This window comes from Ornithodoros turicata, chromosome 1 (assembly GCF_037126465.1).
Source record: "Ornithodoros turicata isolate Travis chromosome 1, ASM3712646v1, whole genome shotgun sequence".
In the NCBI taxonomy this organism is placed as follows: domain Eukaryota; kingdom Metazoa; phylum Arthropoda; class Arachnida; order Ixodida; family Argasidae; genus Ornithodoros; species Ornithodoros turicata.
In genome coordinates this window covers 74655522-74673519 of record NC_088201.1, presented here as the reverse complement: position 1 = coordinate 74673519, position 17998 = coordinate 74655522, and the positions used below count along the sequence as shown (strand labels likewise).

The 17998-nt window shown below is 46.3% G+C and overlaps 1 protein-coding gene across 1 annotated transcript; it reads right to left on the bottom strand.

Moving 5' to 3' along the window:
* Nucleotides 1-5991: 5991 nt before the first annotated feature.
* LOC135373790 (uncharacterized) lies at nucleotides 5992-13559 on the bottom strand. Its single transcript, XM_064606885.1, has 4 exons — nucleotides 13478-13559; nucleotides 13073-13414; nucleotides 10149-10320; nucleotides 5992-6346 (listed from the first exon to the last, which is right to left on the bottom strand). The coding sequence occupies exons 1-4, from the start codon at nucleotides 13557-13559 to the stop codon at nucleotides 6169-6171; spliced, it is 774 nt and encodes a 257-aa protein (XP_064462955.1). The 3' UTR covers nucleotides 5992-6168.
* Between the last annotated feature and the right edge of the window lie 4439 nt (nucleotides 13560-17998).

The following is a 17998-nucleotide window of genomic DNA, read 5'->3' as shown; positions in this document are numbered from 1 at the left end:
CAGAGTGGAGCGATTTCGTCCGGAAAAATTTGTGGCATATTAGTTTCTCTGCGGGAAGAACAGTTTCCATCGAAAAAAAGTATGGGGGTTCGGGAAATTTCATAGTCCCTTTAAGGTCACGTGCCCCTTGACGTTTGCTGTGACGTGCGACCAGGACCTGTCCAGGATGCATTGCGTTCGCCCGGTTCGCCACGATTGTTCCTTGAGGATTAGTGCGCCAGTATGTGTTACAATCTTGCCTGTCTGCTCCCTGGATTTACTGACATCAACTGCCTCCGTTTTACGGCGCTATGACATCGCACTTGTGCACACGTCTCCCTTTGTTAGCATCTCCCCTGCCATATGAGAACCCAGTTTTCTCGTTGACTTGATTTTGCGAGGCTGTTGACTTGCCGATAATCTCATTGATCTAATGCCACCGTTTCTTGTTCACTGTAGCCAAGTTCATGATGTCCCTACTCTCCCCTATACTCTCTACAATATTATTCGTGTAAAATAATAGTAGTCCAGAATCCAACGTTTACAGAAAATCGGTTACACTTTGGTACAAATTGTTTCTTGTAACGCAGTGGGCAGTTGATCTCCGTGACTTTCTACGGTATTGTCTGGGTTACACTTTGGGAGGCTACCTTTGTTACCTGACGGTGTGCTGCCTTCTGAATTGAGTCTATGCCTGCCAGAATTGTCTCTATCCTTGCACACTTATGGTACAAACCAAGCTGCTTCTTGGATGGCCTGTTCCGAGCTTGCTCTTTACCTGTGCATGATCTGTAATTTTCGTCATGAACACATAGCACAGCTACCACACGTTTGCAGCGACCACTGGGCACGGCTTTACACGAAAACATCCCACGTTTGAAGGTTGCAGTCCCCTACTGAACCTAACAGTAGACGAAAATAAATATAGTAGCGTAGAGTTGACGAAACACGGACAACTACATAGAATCGCCTTAGGCGCCCTATTGAAAAAAAGCGACATCAGGTCTGATGTGATTTGGGACACTGTCTTGATGCTAACACCAGCTGATGTTAACATCCGAGCCGCCCTGATGCTGATGTTAGCATCAAGACAGTGTCCCAAATCACATCAGATCTGATGTTAACATCATAGCTGCTCTGATGATGATGTTAACATCAGAGCTGTCTTGATGCTGATTTTGACATGAGAGCTGCATTGATGCTGCTTATGGCAATTTTGAAAATGCAGCAGTCTTTGTTTCCTGAAATGTTCTGCAAAGAAAGCCCCTCATGCCTGCGGTATATGAGTATATGAGTACCGACAAGAACCCTCACGAAACAGGAGATAGCAGCAACAAATCACTTTATTCACCACTCCAGAGTACGTACCTATTAACGCATATCCATTTATCATCAACATACCTGAGCGTTGAACTCACGGGGGCACAAAATTGGTAATGATCGAACGGTGAACAACAACGCAAAAGAGCACGCCTAGGTCCTCATTTCCGGTCCAACTTGTCCGTGTTCCGAAAAAGTACTTTTAAGCGTTGTTGTCATGTCGAGCAAGAGTCCCTACCACATTTGAACACTGTGCTTGCGTTTCTCTTGCTGGAGGCCGCTGCGTCATACACGCTGAACCTGCAACAAATATCGTTCCAGAAAATACGATGTCAGGATACCTATATGTACAGTAGTGTAGAGTGTAGAGATTCGCAGGATCGTCTGCACAAAGCATACAGTCGACTTCACTTAGCGTTCTATCTCCCTGTCGTTGTGCACATCCCTGCAAACAGAGTAAAACGGACAATGAGAATGCATGGCGCAGTCGAACATATTACTCACAGTTATATTAATTACACACCTGAAACGGCAATAATCTTGAAGGCGAAGAACGACTTGGCTTCACATCCAAGGCAGCGTCTTCACTCTTTGACATGTCAAACGAGACCGACTGGTCTGCTCGCGGATAGAAGAAACGCTCCCACTTACGGACAGTTGCAATATCAGACGGGTTGCAAGAACGACAGCATCAGGTGAGAACAACAATACAAAGCCTCTAAAACGCTTTAGACTTGCTGGAACGCTCGCAATTACGCGAACTACACGCGGCGACGAGAAACGACCAGTCCTCCTCAGGTAACCGAGGATGCGGCTGTAGAGTATGTACCACTGCGCCAATCTACAACGTTGCAAGCTCATTGGCCCAGACTGCGTGTGCGCTCCGATTGGTCGACAACGTTTTCAAAATCGCATTTTGTACGCGCGCATGTGTGTGCAGCGTCCCGGCGGCCGTTTCAGCGGTTTCAGCATAGTTTCGAAATAGCTCGCATCGGTCGGCACGGCGTCCGTCCTCTTGTGTTCCGTGTTTCGGTGATGTCAATCGGCAGAACAGTTTGTGATTCTACGCGTGTTGTGCTGTTCCTGGACACGACTATTATCCCACGTACACCGTGTATTCACACGAGCGACATTCCCCCGGAAGCGGAAGATGCGAAAAACGTCATAGCTTTCTGCTGTCACGTGAGCGCGAGCGCTCAACGTCGTGTCTTCACGTACACTGATAACCGTGGGGAATATCCTGCTACACAGCCACAAGATATTCCGTAGCAGACGACAGAAAACACGATGACGGTGTCGTCTGCTAAATGTGCAGTACGCCACTCCCAATATTCCGCACGGTGTGAATGCACGGGGCGGAACTTCGTCACTGTACGCAGCATTTTTGCTTTTTCTTCCACTAGAATATTTCGTGAGGACGTCGCTCGTGTGAATACACGGACAGTCTATCAACTACGGAACTGGAATGCTTCGTGGGCTGGTGCGGTTGGAGCGTGAAGAACGCGTTCGGGCGCCGTCGGATTTTGAGGCCTGACAGCAAGGACAGGATTACGATTACGTGCCACACAAGCGCCTTTTCCGCTCTGCAAACAACGAAAGAAGATGCTCATCATAAAATCGGCCGGCAAGGCGTCCTCTTGTTTCGGTGATGTCAATCGACAGAACAGTTTGTAGAAGTGTTCGCTGGTTTATTCATGCGTCGATGTGATTCAACGTGTGTTGTGCTGTTCCTGGACACGACTATTATCCCACGAACAGTCTATCAACTCCGGAACTGGAATGCTTCGTGAGTTGGAGGAGGAGGAGGGAGGAGGAGGAGTGTCGTTGGGAGGAACCCGAGAGGTCTGCCTGCCTGCTTAGGCGGCATGTTTCTCGGGAAGGGAAAGGTGGTGGAGAGGAGCAGAGGAAAGGGTGAAGTGGAAGCTGCGTCCATGGACCGACTTCAGGGGAACTGTGCCGGCATACGCCTATTACACATCTGAGGGAAACCCAGGAAAAACCCCAGACGGCACAGCCGGCCCGCGGATTCGAACCGCGGACCTCCCAGTCTCCAAGCGCACGCGTTACCGCTGCGCCACCGGAGCTGGTGCGTCTGAAGACGCCCGCTCATTCTCTAGCATTCACACGAGTCAGTTTCCCGGCGGCTGTCAGTTTTCCGATCCCTTCTGTATTCGCGCTTGCATTTCGTCTGTGTCTAGCATAGGACTGACCAATGAAAGAAAAAACTCATTGCACTTGCGCTCCTTGTGGATGATGCGGAGTGCATTCACGCGCGGGCCCCGTCGGATTTCGAGAGCTGTGTTCGTTTTGCTTCAAGTTCGAACTTAGCTAGAGTGCGTGAGCAACGCAGTGGACTTTGTATTCACAGTGCATCCATGTATCAGATCTTTGAATCAGTGCTTTGTGTCAAATAAATATTTCTTTTAGCCAAAAGAGGCTTCAGTTATTTTGAATATCGGGTAACTGCGGTAGGCGTGAAATCCGGTAGAAGTCGATGGTAGCCAGAACGGGTCGAAAGGTCAGCCAAAGTTAAGGCTCCTGATTGGCCGACTGGCGTTGCATAATTTCTACAACGTTGCACTCTCATTGGTCGTGTGCCCAGTGTTGTGTGAATTATCTCAAACTATGGGCTCTATGGGGAGATGTTGGAGCCTGAAACGACCGTTAGAGCAGCCAAAGCGAACCCAACAAAAACAGCGCATGCGCGACAGGCAGCACTGGCTGGTGGCATGGAGAACAAGCGACGACGCGCGGGCGCGGGCGAGCGCGAGTAGCCTGTGTTGGAATGGGCATGGAGCCAACATCTCCCGCAATGGCTTGGCGGACGAAATATGACGAAGGTAGAATCGTACTATCTGATGAGATTGTGGCCGTTCCAGGATCTTTCAAGAAATGCTGCTGTTTTCATAAGAACCACTGAATGTTGTGTTTGAAGCAAAATTGCAACATGAGATTGACCAAAGCTAAACTATTAGTTAGTTATGATTGTCAACAGAGCGGCAGTGCAATCTGACAGAGAGAGATCGATGAAATCAAAAAACAGAACAAAAAAAAGCACTCACTGAGTTGCCGACCCTTTCTCTAGTGTTCTTTCTTTTTTTTTTTTTTGTTATAATCAAAGAAAGCAAGGTTAAATGCTACATTTTTTCGTGACTGTGTGCGATCGTGTACATCACAGGTTCCTTATGTGCCATGAATCTACTTAAAAGCTACTGATGCTGTCACTGCATCACATCTTTCTGATGTGACATCAAGCGACATGGTGTTCGCCTGACCCTATCATCAAAGTGTATCTGAGAGCCCTGATGCTAGCATTAAGAGCATGAAGAATTCTTGATGTGACACGAGAAAGTTCTGATGCTTCTTGATGTCACATAAAAAAATCTTGATGTGACATCAAGAATCATCAAGAAACATCAGAATTTTCTGATGTTCATTTTCAATAGGGGGAGACGCACACAAAAATGCGTTTGTGCGTTTTATCGCCCGCTTTGCATATTCAACGCGCGTGCTGCGGACGCGAAAAGAGAGACGCATATGTCATGTATAGAATTGAAAGTGCCACATCATCTAGTGACACAGAAAATACAGGTGTATACGCATTTATAATGACGTCGTATGCGGGCTTGGATACACTTGTTTGAGGCATACGCCTGCCGGCGATAGTTATGTCATCCTTAATACGGCATGTAACCTCTTCATAGAGCAGCTTCCCTTTATGAAAACCGCTGGTCGAAAATCATTTTGCGCTAAAATTACTCAAGGTAAGCCCACGGAAACCTCGAGACGCGATCCCGAAGATGGTATACCTAGGCAGCAAAAGCGACAAGCGCCTGCGACGAATTTGCAAGATTTATCCGGTAGGAGGACTGTCAGCAGCGCCCAAGTAGGCCATGCAAATGGCCTTATATCGCCCACCGAAGGAAAATGCACAGGGCGTAGTTTACAAAATTCCATGCGCCAAATGCAGCACACCACATATCCGCGAGACAGGGAAATTGTCCGAAAGGCTACGGCAACATAAGAATGATGTACGGAAGTCGAACCTCGAACGAAGCGCTCTCCCTGAATTCTGTCAAGTTCGCGACCATCCTATCGACTTTCAAAACGGCGAGTTTGAGAGTAATCCGATTATAATATTTTTTGTAGAATACTGGATATTTAGTCCACACGTGAAAACTTTAACCGATCTGTTGAAGTGTTACCCAGCATATACGTCGGCGGCCTCCGTCGCGTGACTGAAAAACAAGCCGACGAATCACGATGGTCGAACCACGACAAGAACGCTGGTGCCAACGGCCACTACAGTCACCCCTGAGTAAGAAGCTGAACTGGTTCCCAAACATTGGGTACCCCCTTCCATGTACCTTATGTGGAGATTTTCGTTACTATTATTTTTACCCAACCAGACACACTTGCGCAACTAATGTTCGTCCAAGGACGTAGTGGTGGTCAGGTATAATATCAAGTACCAAAAATACATGCATCACCTTCCCTTTGGCAAACCAGTTGTACGTGAGCAACCCAACTATGACTGAAATGTTTGGCATAACAGCAGGTACAGACGTGTATATATGGTCCTGCCATTAAAGTAACAAGAAGTACAGCTGCTTAGGTGCATCTTTGGTTGGGCTACCAAAATAGTGAAATAGCGAAGTTTGTTGAATGGACGATGTCTGGGACACAAGGGCGTACTTTAACAACCCGGTTTATTGATGAGAAATGTGAACTTGTAGTGGAGTTGTAACGAGTACGTAAGTAAATAAGCGAGTAACTTGAGTTGAAAAGAACATACCGATATGTAGAGGCAGCGAAGCAAAGTAATAATCGATAACAAAATCATCCACTAGCACAACAAGTCAGCAAAGGTTATAAAAACAACTCTAAAGGCGTAATGGGCGGCAAGTCAATTGACGGGGCTTCGATGATACCATTGGTCGCGTTGTGGCGTCCGTCAAAGGAATGGCAGACATTCGTATGCCAGAAGCCGTGCATCAATTTCTCTTTGGTAGCTGCAGCGATGGATGTAGCGGACATCCCAAGGCACCTGTAGCATGTAAGATCGGTTACAATTAGAAAGGTGCCGCTCATCGCTTCGCGGCGGTAACACGGAATCAAAAACTATATAACACTCGTCTACTTATCAGGCTACTCAAGTTTTAGCAAACATTACGTGCTGTGTCACATTTAGCTCAGTCCAGTACATGATTGCACCTCAGCACAAAGAAGTCGGACTAGATGCTTCACATCCTGTTAACTAACCCACAGCATATGAGTGGTCATCAAAGATTCATAAGTTTGCGAATACGTGTGACGCATCCTTAGAATCGTTTATTCAAAGCTGAGTGCGTGCCTATGTGTGCAGCAGTGGCGTAGCCGCGGGTGGATGGATCCAACTACCACGGGCCCACCCACGGAAGTCGTGCAAATCCAATGAGAACCATATATATGTGCGTGTGTGTGTGGGGGGGGGGGGGGGAGGAGCCAGGGAGATCCAGCGTGACAACTGCGAAAGTTCTTGCTGCTGCAGGCGTCTACCTGTCTAAGCAGCATTCTTGAATAGTTCAAATGTCATGCATGATGCAGCGTCGCCGGCCATGACATCCTATATGTATAATCGCATTTTTAACGTTCAGACATTCTAGATTTTCATCGCTCATCTTGCTGTATGCGCAGGTATGTGTGTTGACGCAACCTGTATCCTGGGGAGGGGGCCGTACAACGCCCCCCCCCCCCCACACACACACATCTTAGAGGTCTGGCTATGCCCACTGGTGTGTCGTGTCTTCCACTCTCTCGTTGTCAACGCCCACATAAACGTTCTCGTGAAGCACAACCATACGTGCAGTTGTTACTGCGCTGTTCGTGTGTGTCTTCGTCTGGTTTTTGTGCTTTTAATTTCATGATGTCCTACGAACAGGTCCAATTCGATGTTGTATGCACAAATACGTGCTTCATGATTACTGAAGCTTCACTAGTTTGCTTTTTCGCACCTGTTTCCTTACGTACTTTGCGCCGCCTCAACGCATTCCTCAGCCATGAATTGTCTTGGTGGTAAATCGCAGTGCTTCTAGACACAGAGCTGGCACAATTCGCTGTCATTTCATTTACGTTATTTCTTGTTCTGTCTCTCGCATTTCATGCAATATCTATCTTGTACTACAGTGTTTTCATATTTTATTGCTTCGATTCAATTGTTTTTGCCATTGCCATCGTATGACGCGTTCTGTGCCTCATTATCAATTTATAATGTACTTCCAGCAGGGGTCCTTGTGCCTTTGCAAAAAAAAGGACAAACAACTGAGCGCAGTTAACTTAATTTCTAAACCCTGCAACGGAAGACGATAGGACGGAAACGCTGTTTGTAAAGCTGTCAATATTATTTGAACTCGTAAACAGAAACCCTTTGTCAAATGTCAAAAAACGAAAGGGGGTAATTGTGGCCGCTGTCCAGAAGCTGCATAATAGTGATATCAGTCATTGTGGCTGAGTTATACCCACTGGTCGACTACCACCTGACTAATCTAGTCGGAAACAGTGCGATACTAGCGCGGGTACTGATTCCAGGAATATCAAGCCCTCTGACAGCGTGGTACCACAACGTAGTGAGTGGGGCAGTGCTTTCCCCTATTTTTTCACTATTCTAAACTCTTCCTTCAAGTTACCCGCATACATCTTAAGACATGTATTAGTCATATAACAAGAGACGTTTGCTAGTTGCTATACATACAAATCATGGAACGTGCACAAAAGACAAGGACGAAGGATGGCCGCCGGCGTTGTCCCCATCCTTCGTCCTGGGCTTTTGTGTGCATTCCATGATGTCGTATCGTGTAAAGTGGGGCTACTTGAAGACGGGTGCAAGTTGAGGACAGTTTGGGTTTTCCGCGTGGCAATTTCTTGGCAATAATTTTTTCTCGTCTGTGACACAGGGTGAGCACAGTCGTTGTCTGGGCTTTGAAGTGACGTGCTGACGTTCTGCACGTGGCTTTTTACAAAGGCGTCAGACGCTGTTTTGCAGATGTGGTCGAGGGGCCTTTTTTGTCCCATTTGTAACTTTCGCGAGCACTGACTTCCAGTTTGCTCACTTCTGCTCCTCGGCTAATAAAATATGACCTCGCCGTTATGTTGCTGTGTCACTGCCCTGTGTTTCCATGTGCATTACTCGTGGCTGACCATTTCGGCTGGCCCAAAAGAAAAGACAAATTTGAAACCCGGCATTAATTTTTGATGTCCTCAACTTATCCATAGGGTAGGGTAAGTTAATGAAAATATGTAGCCTCTCATTTTTTGGCTCCTACGAAATAAATATCTGGCTTAGCACCACAGTATTTGTGGATCATTTCTCAAAGGTTTCGGGAATCAGTTAACGAATTATGGTACAATTTAGGCGATTATTCTCTGACTGCTATTAACAAAATAGTCCAACTGTCTTCAACATAAACCACCTTACCGTAACATACGCGAAGATAACACATATCAACTACGACTGCCACACGTGTGGGACTCCAATGTAATGATCGCCGTGACGGTCTTCAGGAACTATTAGCCAAAACCTCTCAAGAAACAACAACTTTATTTTACCATGTCGATTGGGGAGTATCATCGCCAAGGGCGATACTGTACTCCAACATACACCTCTCTTCAAAAAGGCATCCACCGAGTATGCATGTGCCAGTGCTGCCACCAAAGGGATTTCTCTGTAAAATATGTGGATGAATAATCTGTTGAAGAAGCCGCCCCATAGATCTTTTTGCTCTGCCGACTACGGGGCTCCGCCTAGACTGTTTGGAGTTTAGTTGAATCTAACTTCTTGAGTTGACTTTTTTTTTTCTTTTTTTTTCACAACTGCGACGGTACCAATATAGGCTCTATAGGCCCAAGCTTAGAGTGAAAAGCTGCATCCAAATCCTTGTTTTCATCCTGAGGTTAAGCGAGTGATGTAAATTATGCATATGGGGCGAACATGGAAGAACATCGAGGGCATCCTCAGGAGAGAGGCATATCCTCCTCTGTATTCAGCGAGACTTCCGCAGAGCCCCAGGTGAGTGACTTCATCCTGCCCCCTACCCAGCGAGATTCCGACGAACATCCCGAGAGAAGGAGTCGCCATTTAGATGAATCTGTTTCTGAAACGAGCGAACTCCGAGCGTCCACAAGCTGCAAACAACCAGCTCCAGATTGAAAGAAGCGCCTCCATCCAGTGAGCTTCCTGGACACGCATCAATAATAGAGAGGTGACGTAGCGCCAGACCTCACGGTGTCACTCCATCCTTACGTTGTTAAAACAGCACTTGGTCAGGTCGCAGCGGCCGAAGGCAACCGTCATTCAGAATGAAACGGAACATGTACGCCTATTTCTTCTTTTTTTAAGAACTAAGCAAAATGCAAAGTGTTCAAAAATGTGAAGATCTCCCAATGAGTCAGAAGATAGAACAAAAACATTTGGAATGTGACGACGTGCGTGCTATGTGAAGGAATACGCACTAAGGAATTATTAAATAAGGAATAGCAAGCCGTCCTTCCTGGCCGACTTTTCCTGTCAAAATAAATAGATTCCCCCTCCTCTATTCTCATTAATGTATTATGCATTAAAAGCAACGAGAGAAAGGAACGAAGGAAAACGCAATTTTGCCTGCATATAGTTTTTTTTCTTTTTTGTCCTGTAAAGTAGCAGTATTAGTAGCGGAGAAAAGGACCACGCTATCCGATATTGTATTTAACCAGAGTACATTTCCGCCACCAATTTAAAGTGCAGTAGTGTACCACTTTGAAGCAGCTGCAGTTCTAGTGAATATAGCGGGAGCGCTGTTACGTATACAGCATTGCTTTGTGGTAAGGGTACTTACGTTCCAGTGTGTTCACATGTTGTCTGCCTTTGCGCTTTCCTAATATCAGCAATGAGGGGTTCCAAGTCAAAAGCCTTGGCTACATAGCTCTGGTAGAAGGAGAACTTGCAGAGATCTTCCGAAGAGAGAACTGATGAAAGGATTTTCCAGTCCAGAGGGGTTCGCGGAACGGCTGTTATAAAATGATATCCGCATTTTATTCGAGAGCTCGTAGGACAAATGATAAATTCAGGTGACACTGGTGCAACGTATGACACTACATACTGACATTCTTCTGCGATGCACTTTCTACTGATGGCGCTCGACAAGGGATTTATTCTTGTAGAACGCGCTGGACTAATACTTCTTGTAGGACAGGACGCATGCGGCCTCTCTACGCTTAAAGATGCTGCATGTGATTCCTCGTAATAAGTTACTGCTAATTGTACGCGATAATAATCGACACAATTGTCACCACTAACAAGCAGGGGTCGGAACCGGAACTGAACCGTAACCGCAAACCGCAAAAAACCGTTATTTTTTGCCGAACCGAACCCGAACCAAACCGTAAACATTTTTTCTCTCTCCTTGAACGAACCGGGACTGAACCGAAAAAATATGATGCGGTAACCGGTTCGCGAGACGGCAAAAACGCCTATACTTTCCTCTCGGCTGCCGCGCATAAGCTCTCTGCATCGCTCAGAATCTTGCCGAATTTATAGAACAGACAAATTAATAAACTAAGAACTGGTTAGTCCATGTACCTCCTACAGCTTCACCTTCAAAAGGTTCATGACATCCCTGTACATTTTTGTAACTCGATGTGTAAAAAAAGATGTGCTACACGACAGCTACATTTTGTATTATTGCATCGGCGGCTTCCTTTCATTCAGCACCGCAGTGTGAAGGCGGCATAAATTTTAATAGTTCACAGTGACATCCACAAGCAACGCAGACCTCTAGCGACGAAGGGAAAGAGGCTGGCGTGTGGTCCAGAGCATGGAGGAAGGGAACACAGGAGCGGTCTCCCGCCCTCTTTTCAACGGGGAGCGTGCTGGCCTGCGAATGGGACTCTGAGATACTCCTATCTACCACGTGATCGCTTTCTTCCGTTTTCTTGAGAAATTGGCGATAGCCTTTTGCAATGGAGTTCAATGGTACGCTGTGCGTCATTTCCCATCATTTTTCAGTACAGTAAAGGATGATCTGCCGTGAACTGCATGGTTCTCTGTCGAGGGAATAAGATGTAGGAACCAGGAGCAAGACGTCGCCGGAACCTGATATTACCTCTCACATGTGATACACTAATTAGCATAGATAGAGAAGTTACCCGTCTCGTTACGAATTAAGTTACTGTATGAAAAATGTAACTAAGGTAATATTCAAGTTCTTCAGCCTGAAATGTAACTCGCAGTTCCTTAGAAACAAGAACGAGTTACTTCGAAGTTACTTCAGACAACACAAAATAGCACTACGCAGCTGCTGGGCGTGTGAGCAGTTGAGTTCAACGTTCAGCTTTCTGCGGAGGAGTGCAACACGCTTAGATCGTTTTCGTTTATGTCCAACAATTCGAACGCTTTGCATGTTAGTCCCTGTGGGCGCACAATGGTTCAGCTTCATTTCAGTGGCAGCTGTTCTTACTTTCTGAAGAGAATACCGTATTGATTGAATATCACGTTTTATAGCATAAAATTCATTGAAAGAGCCGGAGAGAAAGCAAGAAAATAAGTGTACGCGAGTGAAAAAAGAATTAAAAGTAACTTGTAACTTAGTTTAAGTTACTTAAAGTTACCTGAAAAAGAAACAAGTCCCTCTTAAAGTTACCACGGCATAATAGGGTTCCGGGTTTTATTTCCGGGCTTTACCGGAGGATATTTTTCGGAGTTTATTAGTTTTTCGAAGAACGAAGTTTTTCGGTGTGCATGATTTACAGCTCAGTTAATATCCGACATTTGGAGAAAACTTGACGGCGCACGCACGGTTGTGCAACGAAAACGCAACACTAAGGACCACAAGCTTAAAAATAAATTTCGTACGACGCACACTGAAGTGTTCCGCAATTTCAAATGCACCCTTTCCGTGTACTGTGGTCACTGTTATAGCAGTGCTTACATACGACAACCTCTACATTGAGATCTCGGGATGATGTGAACTCATCGAAATCAGAGTACTCCTTGACGTAGTCCCAGTGCAGCTTTCTTTTGCGTCCCATCTGCTCGTCAGCATTGCAACTAGTTGTCCTTCCAAAAAGATCACTCCGTATGACCTCGGTTCGATGCTCATTTTAGTGCTTAGGTCAATGTAGGACAAGACTATAGGGAAACAGACTGGGGAAAAACACGGGCTGTGAATCCTCAAAGTGGTCGGTATGACCGCGAAAGAAAACGCTAGGTCGCGGAGACCATTATCAGGTTCCGGCGGGGCCGGTATGCGAGGTCATGCAGAAGAAACCCAGGACACAAAAGGAGGCCAAGAACAATAACACGGTTATCCGAAAAAAACATCTGCCAAGAGGAGTTTTTCGTATTAATCCGAATTGCTTAAAATTTCACCGGGCTATATGTTTTTCGGATTTTTTCGGATAAATCCGACAACCCGGAACTCTAGTACAAGTTACTAACAAAAGGAACTTAGTTACAGTAGCGATTTACCTCGAACTCTGCTGATTAGTATAACAGACGTAAACCGGTTCGAACCGATAAACATCGGTTCAAACCTTTATTTTAGCTGCGCTGAACCCGAACCCGAACCCTGAACCGGAACTTGAACCGAACCCCAAAAAATAACGGTTCCGAGCCCTGCTGACAAGTGTGAATACTCATTGCTCCGGAGAGTGCTTTCAGTATGTTGAGGGGGGCGCCGACACCTGCCTTACGTGTACATTTTTCTGAATATGACGGGCTATTCACACCACAATGAGGAACTGTATCAATATAATCATTTACCGGGAGTACGTAGTAACGTCACCGAGTGGTCCGTTGTTGTGCTGGTCGTCGTCGTGGTGGTTGTGAGAGTTATTCCAGACGTTATCGTTGTAACCGTTACGGTTATTGTTGTCACGACCCTGGTGATGGTCAACGTAGTGTCGTTTCCAGAAGTGGTGAAGTTGCTGATTGTGTCCGTCGTCGTAAGCATACGCAGTGTTGCCGGTGAGTATACAGTGTCGGGCGATGGATCATGCGATTGATCCCCGTGTGCTTCGTTGCCTTCGCCATATTCTTCCCAGTTGTCACCACTCTCGTCCACCGTGTAGGCGTCACTCATCCATGAGTATCGGATTGCCACGGCTAAAAAAGGAAACGCGCATTTCTTTCAGATATAGACGCTTACGCTTGTCGTGAAACACGTACCGAGCCCGATTGCAGCAACGAGACAGACAAACATGAGAAGGTAGTCTCCAAGAGTGCCCGCTTCAGATTCTCTGCGAATCATTTTGTATATTAGGGCGGAAAACCAATGAGCATGAATGTGTTATGCAGAGCATGAATATCAATGCGGAGGATTTGTGTTATTCAGTACCAGATGACTCCCTGTTCAAAACAGTTGAAAAGCAGAAAAAAGGGACAAAAGGTGGTTGTGTCCCACAACGATAAAGGCCCATATACTACCTACCATGGTTTTACATGAGGCCAAGGCACATACAGTGAACCCTCGTTAATATGACCCCCGATAATCTGACAAACGCGCTTTACGACCATACTCTTGGGGAACAATGCAGTGAAACATCTGCAAATCCCTCCGTTAATATGACAATTCCGCATTCTGACCAAAATTTTCGGGAACGACCATGGTCATAATAACGAGGGTTCAGTGTATTCACAAGAGAGGCATTTGAGTAGTAATAGTAGCTAACTCTAAAGCATGATGCTGATAAAGACATTTGCATCATTTAAGCTGTGCTACTAGGTTTCAGTACTTGTTGTTGTCAGCTCTGTGACATAATTATAAAAGATACCCTTATTTTGAAGATAAGTTTCGCAGTCATGTACATGACGATTTCACTTTTTACAAGAAGGAACGGCCATGATGTAAAATACACGACGTACTAGTTGTTAAAAAAAAACAGCTTCTGGGCATAAGCTATACGTCCGAGCAACCCACATGCAGCAAGTTACAATTCCTAGACCTCCACATGGCTCAAGGAAGTAACCATGTGTGTTGGGAACACAGATTTAGGGCCAAGGAAGGGTAGCTGCCATATCATTTTGCTAAAGGCAAAAATGCTTGAGGCACAACCTGTCCATGCAGGGTGTAAATCAGCTTCCACGGACAGATAGACAGATTGTGTAAGAGAGGCTACCCTAAGACATCAAACAACAACTTTATTTGAATGATGATGAGTGAGGAGTTTCATCGCCAGGGGTGATACTCGCAGGACACCATCACGAGTGTCCTGGAAAGGCTTTCAGGTAACGCGAACGGTTTTCGGCCACGGAGAGCGCTGTCACACAACAGGTGTAGGCCAGTCGCCCTTCCTTACGTCCACAGGTTAACCCTCAATCGAAGAAGGTTGCACCAGCTCCCGTGGCATAGTGGTTAGGATGATCGATTTCCACGCTGAGACTGGGAGGTGACACGGATTCGAATCCTGTCACCGGCTGTTCTGTCTGTGATTTTCCCTGGGTTTTCCGAAGACTTTCCAGGCGAATGTCGGCACAGTTCCCCCTGAAGTCGGCCCAGAACGCATACTAACCCCCCTGTCCCCTACTCCTTCCCTGCTGTCCTCTCTCCATATGTTCACATCTGTACGCCGCTCATAGCCACAGTTGCTTCGCGGCGCTACCACGGAATTAAAAGAAGGTTGCGAAAGAAGTTCGATATTCATATTGTCATTGCCGCTCCCGTTAAGTTAGGCAATCTGCGCGCTGAGTATGCAAGCCTAACCAAATGTCAGGTGCCAAATCTCTCAGACGAAGTGCGTTGTTGAGAGCCAAAATCATGCAGTATGCTACATTTCATTCAGTTGTGGTCAAGGATATGTTGGCCGAGCCTAGAGGTGCGTAAATGTCATGCTTAAGAAGACGCCACGTGCCTACAGGAAAGGCACCCGGTCTGGTCACCTACCAATACATTGCCGCTGTTTAAACAAGCAACCGTTGAAACATCCCACAAAATACACACGAAGAGATAATAAGAGGCTCATCTGGTCGCGAAGGTCGGCAGGAGCAGACGTATTTAGGACGCTCCAGTAGGTTTCAGGGTCTACCAAAGATTTCACTGCGCCGATAAGTTTTAACGGTCAAGGTTGAACGTTGCTGATAAGGCGAGGTACTTAAACGTTTGCATGATTTTGATAAACTTCATGTGTACGTTCAAGTTCACGGGCCCTGTTTTGGCGCTAATTCCCACCGGCGGCTTCCCGCAAATTGACAATCCCCTCCCCACCCATCCATGCTTACAAGAGTTGATCCAACGCTCGCGTTCCGGATGTCACGAAACACGTCTCGTCAAGACGCTGCATTAATTCATCGGATTCAACTCAGTGTGGCTTTTACAGCTCAGCGGCGCTACCGCTCACTAGTTCACTAACCCAGATTCCGTCACTGTGGTGACCTGGAACATCTAGAGCACATTCTTCTTGATTGCCCACAGTACCACCGTACCCCAACAACCCCTTCCGGGTTTCTCAATCAACTAACACTCGCCCCCTCTGTCAAAATTACTTTGTCCATGGCCGAATCCAGCCCACCAACGCTCTGCCCTCAAAGCTCTTCTGACGTTTCTGGACACTCTGAGACTTCGGTCATCACTGTGAGGCGACTCATTATTCAAATTCCCACATCACCACCAGCAATGGGGTAGAGTATCGCACCTGACGATGAAACTCCCAATAGTATCACAAAATGAAGTTGTTGTTCACCTACTTTGCGAAAATGTTCCAGATGTTTCAAGCACGTACAGAATGAGCGCCCAATACAATCAGTCATTTTAAATTGTAGTTATACAAGATGGACACTTTTGGAGGCCGAAAATGTCAACCTCTGGTACTATTTGTGTTGACTTTATACTTACTGTTCTTCTGCAAACAAAGAGCGACAGCTATAAGCAAAGCAACAAGTCTCCGCTATCCTGTACACGCAAGTACAAAACGGTTAACACATCGCATTGAATGACGACAGCGTCGTTTTTAGTTATTGCCATTGCGTGAACCTGGTGTTATTCACCAAAAATAAATAAACAGTATTACGCAAGTACGGGGCAGTTTCAACTGGAATTAACAAAAAGAAACTGATGGATGTTAGTCAAAGGTAAAACAAGAAATTCAGTAAGAAATAGAACAGCTCTCTCTACAAGTGCTTGTCAGGCACCTCTCTCGCGAGAACATTCCGTAACTTTGCCTAATTAACTAAAAACAATGCACTGGGTACTGCTTTCCGATGACTGTGCTATACTACGCACAACGTCCATATAGCGCAGGGTTGTGCGTGGTCTAGCGCTTGAAAAATGTGGATTCTGCTAGTTTCATAAATAAAGAAGATTATCTACTTGAGATCTTACTTCGCCATATAAATGAAACGAACGTCCATTTGAGGAACGTCTATTTGTGGTAGTTGGTCCAATCCGTTTACACCTAGGTCTCCTGAGCAGTTTTTCTGGCGTATTGAGTACAATAGCGTGGGCTACTGAAGTGAAACGCGTCCACTGGTAGTCTCTAGGAACACTTGGATATGATTTATGTGAAAGCCATTAGCGTGGCCGGTGAAGTATGACGGGTATTCCTTCTTCTCCAAAGAAAACGCAAAACATGGTACTTTGAACTCGCTAGAACCGTATAGGAGATGAGCTTTGATATCTGCCCCATAGACTTCTACAGTTTCCAAAAGCGCCTTGTAGATCGCCGCACACCTAGCTAGGAAAGGGTGTCCTCTGCCGCGCACCACCGTATTTTCCTACGATATTAGCTTTGGTAACTACCCCACAGACGTCTAAAAGCGCCTTGTAGATCGCCTCACGCCTAACTAGGAACGGGTCTGCCACGCATTCACCGTGTGTTCCTGTGAGATTAGCTTTCATAACCACCCCACAGACTCCTACAGTTTCCAAAAGGACCTTGTAGCTTGCCTCACTCCCAACCAGGAACGGGTGTCCTCGGCCACGCAATCGTCGCATATTCCTTCGAGACTAGCTTTCATAACTACCCCACACACTTCTAACGTTTCCAAAAGCGCCTTGTAGATCGCCTCACGCCAAACTAGGAACGGGTGTTCTCTGCCGCGCATCACCGTATTTTCCTACGAGATTAGCTTTGATAACTACCCTACGGACTTCTAAAGTTCCCAAAAGCGCCTTACAGATCGCCTCACGCCCATCTAGGAACGGGTGTCCTCTACCGCGCAATCACCGTATGTTCCTACGAGATTAGCTTTGATAACTACCCCACAGACTTCTAACCTTTCCTAAAGCGCGTTGTAGACCGTCTCACGTCTAACTAGGAACGGGTGTCCTCTGCCACGCAATCACTGTACGTCCCTACGAGATTAGCTCTGATAACTACCCCACAGACTTCTAAAAGCGCCTTGTAGATCGCCTCACGCCCAACTAGGAACGGGTGTCATCTGCCACGCATTCACCGTATGTTCCTACGAAATTAGCTTCGATAACTACCCCACAGACGTCCAACGTTTCCAAAAGCGCGTTGTACATCGTCTCACGCCCAACTAGGAACGGGTATCCTCTGTTACGCAGTCACCGTATGTTCATACGAGATTAGCTTTAATAACTACCCCACAGACTTCTAAAAGCGCCTAGTAGATCGCCTCACGCCAAACTAGGAACGGGGGTGCTCTGCCACGCGATCACCGTATGTTCCTACGAGATTAGCTTTCATAACTACCCCACACACTTCTAACGTTTCCAAAAGCGCGTTGTAG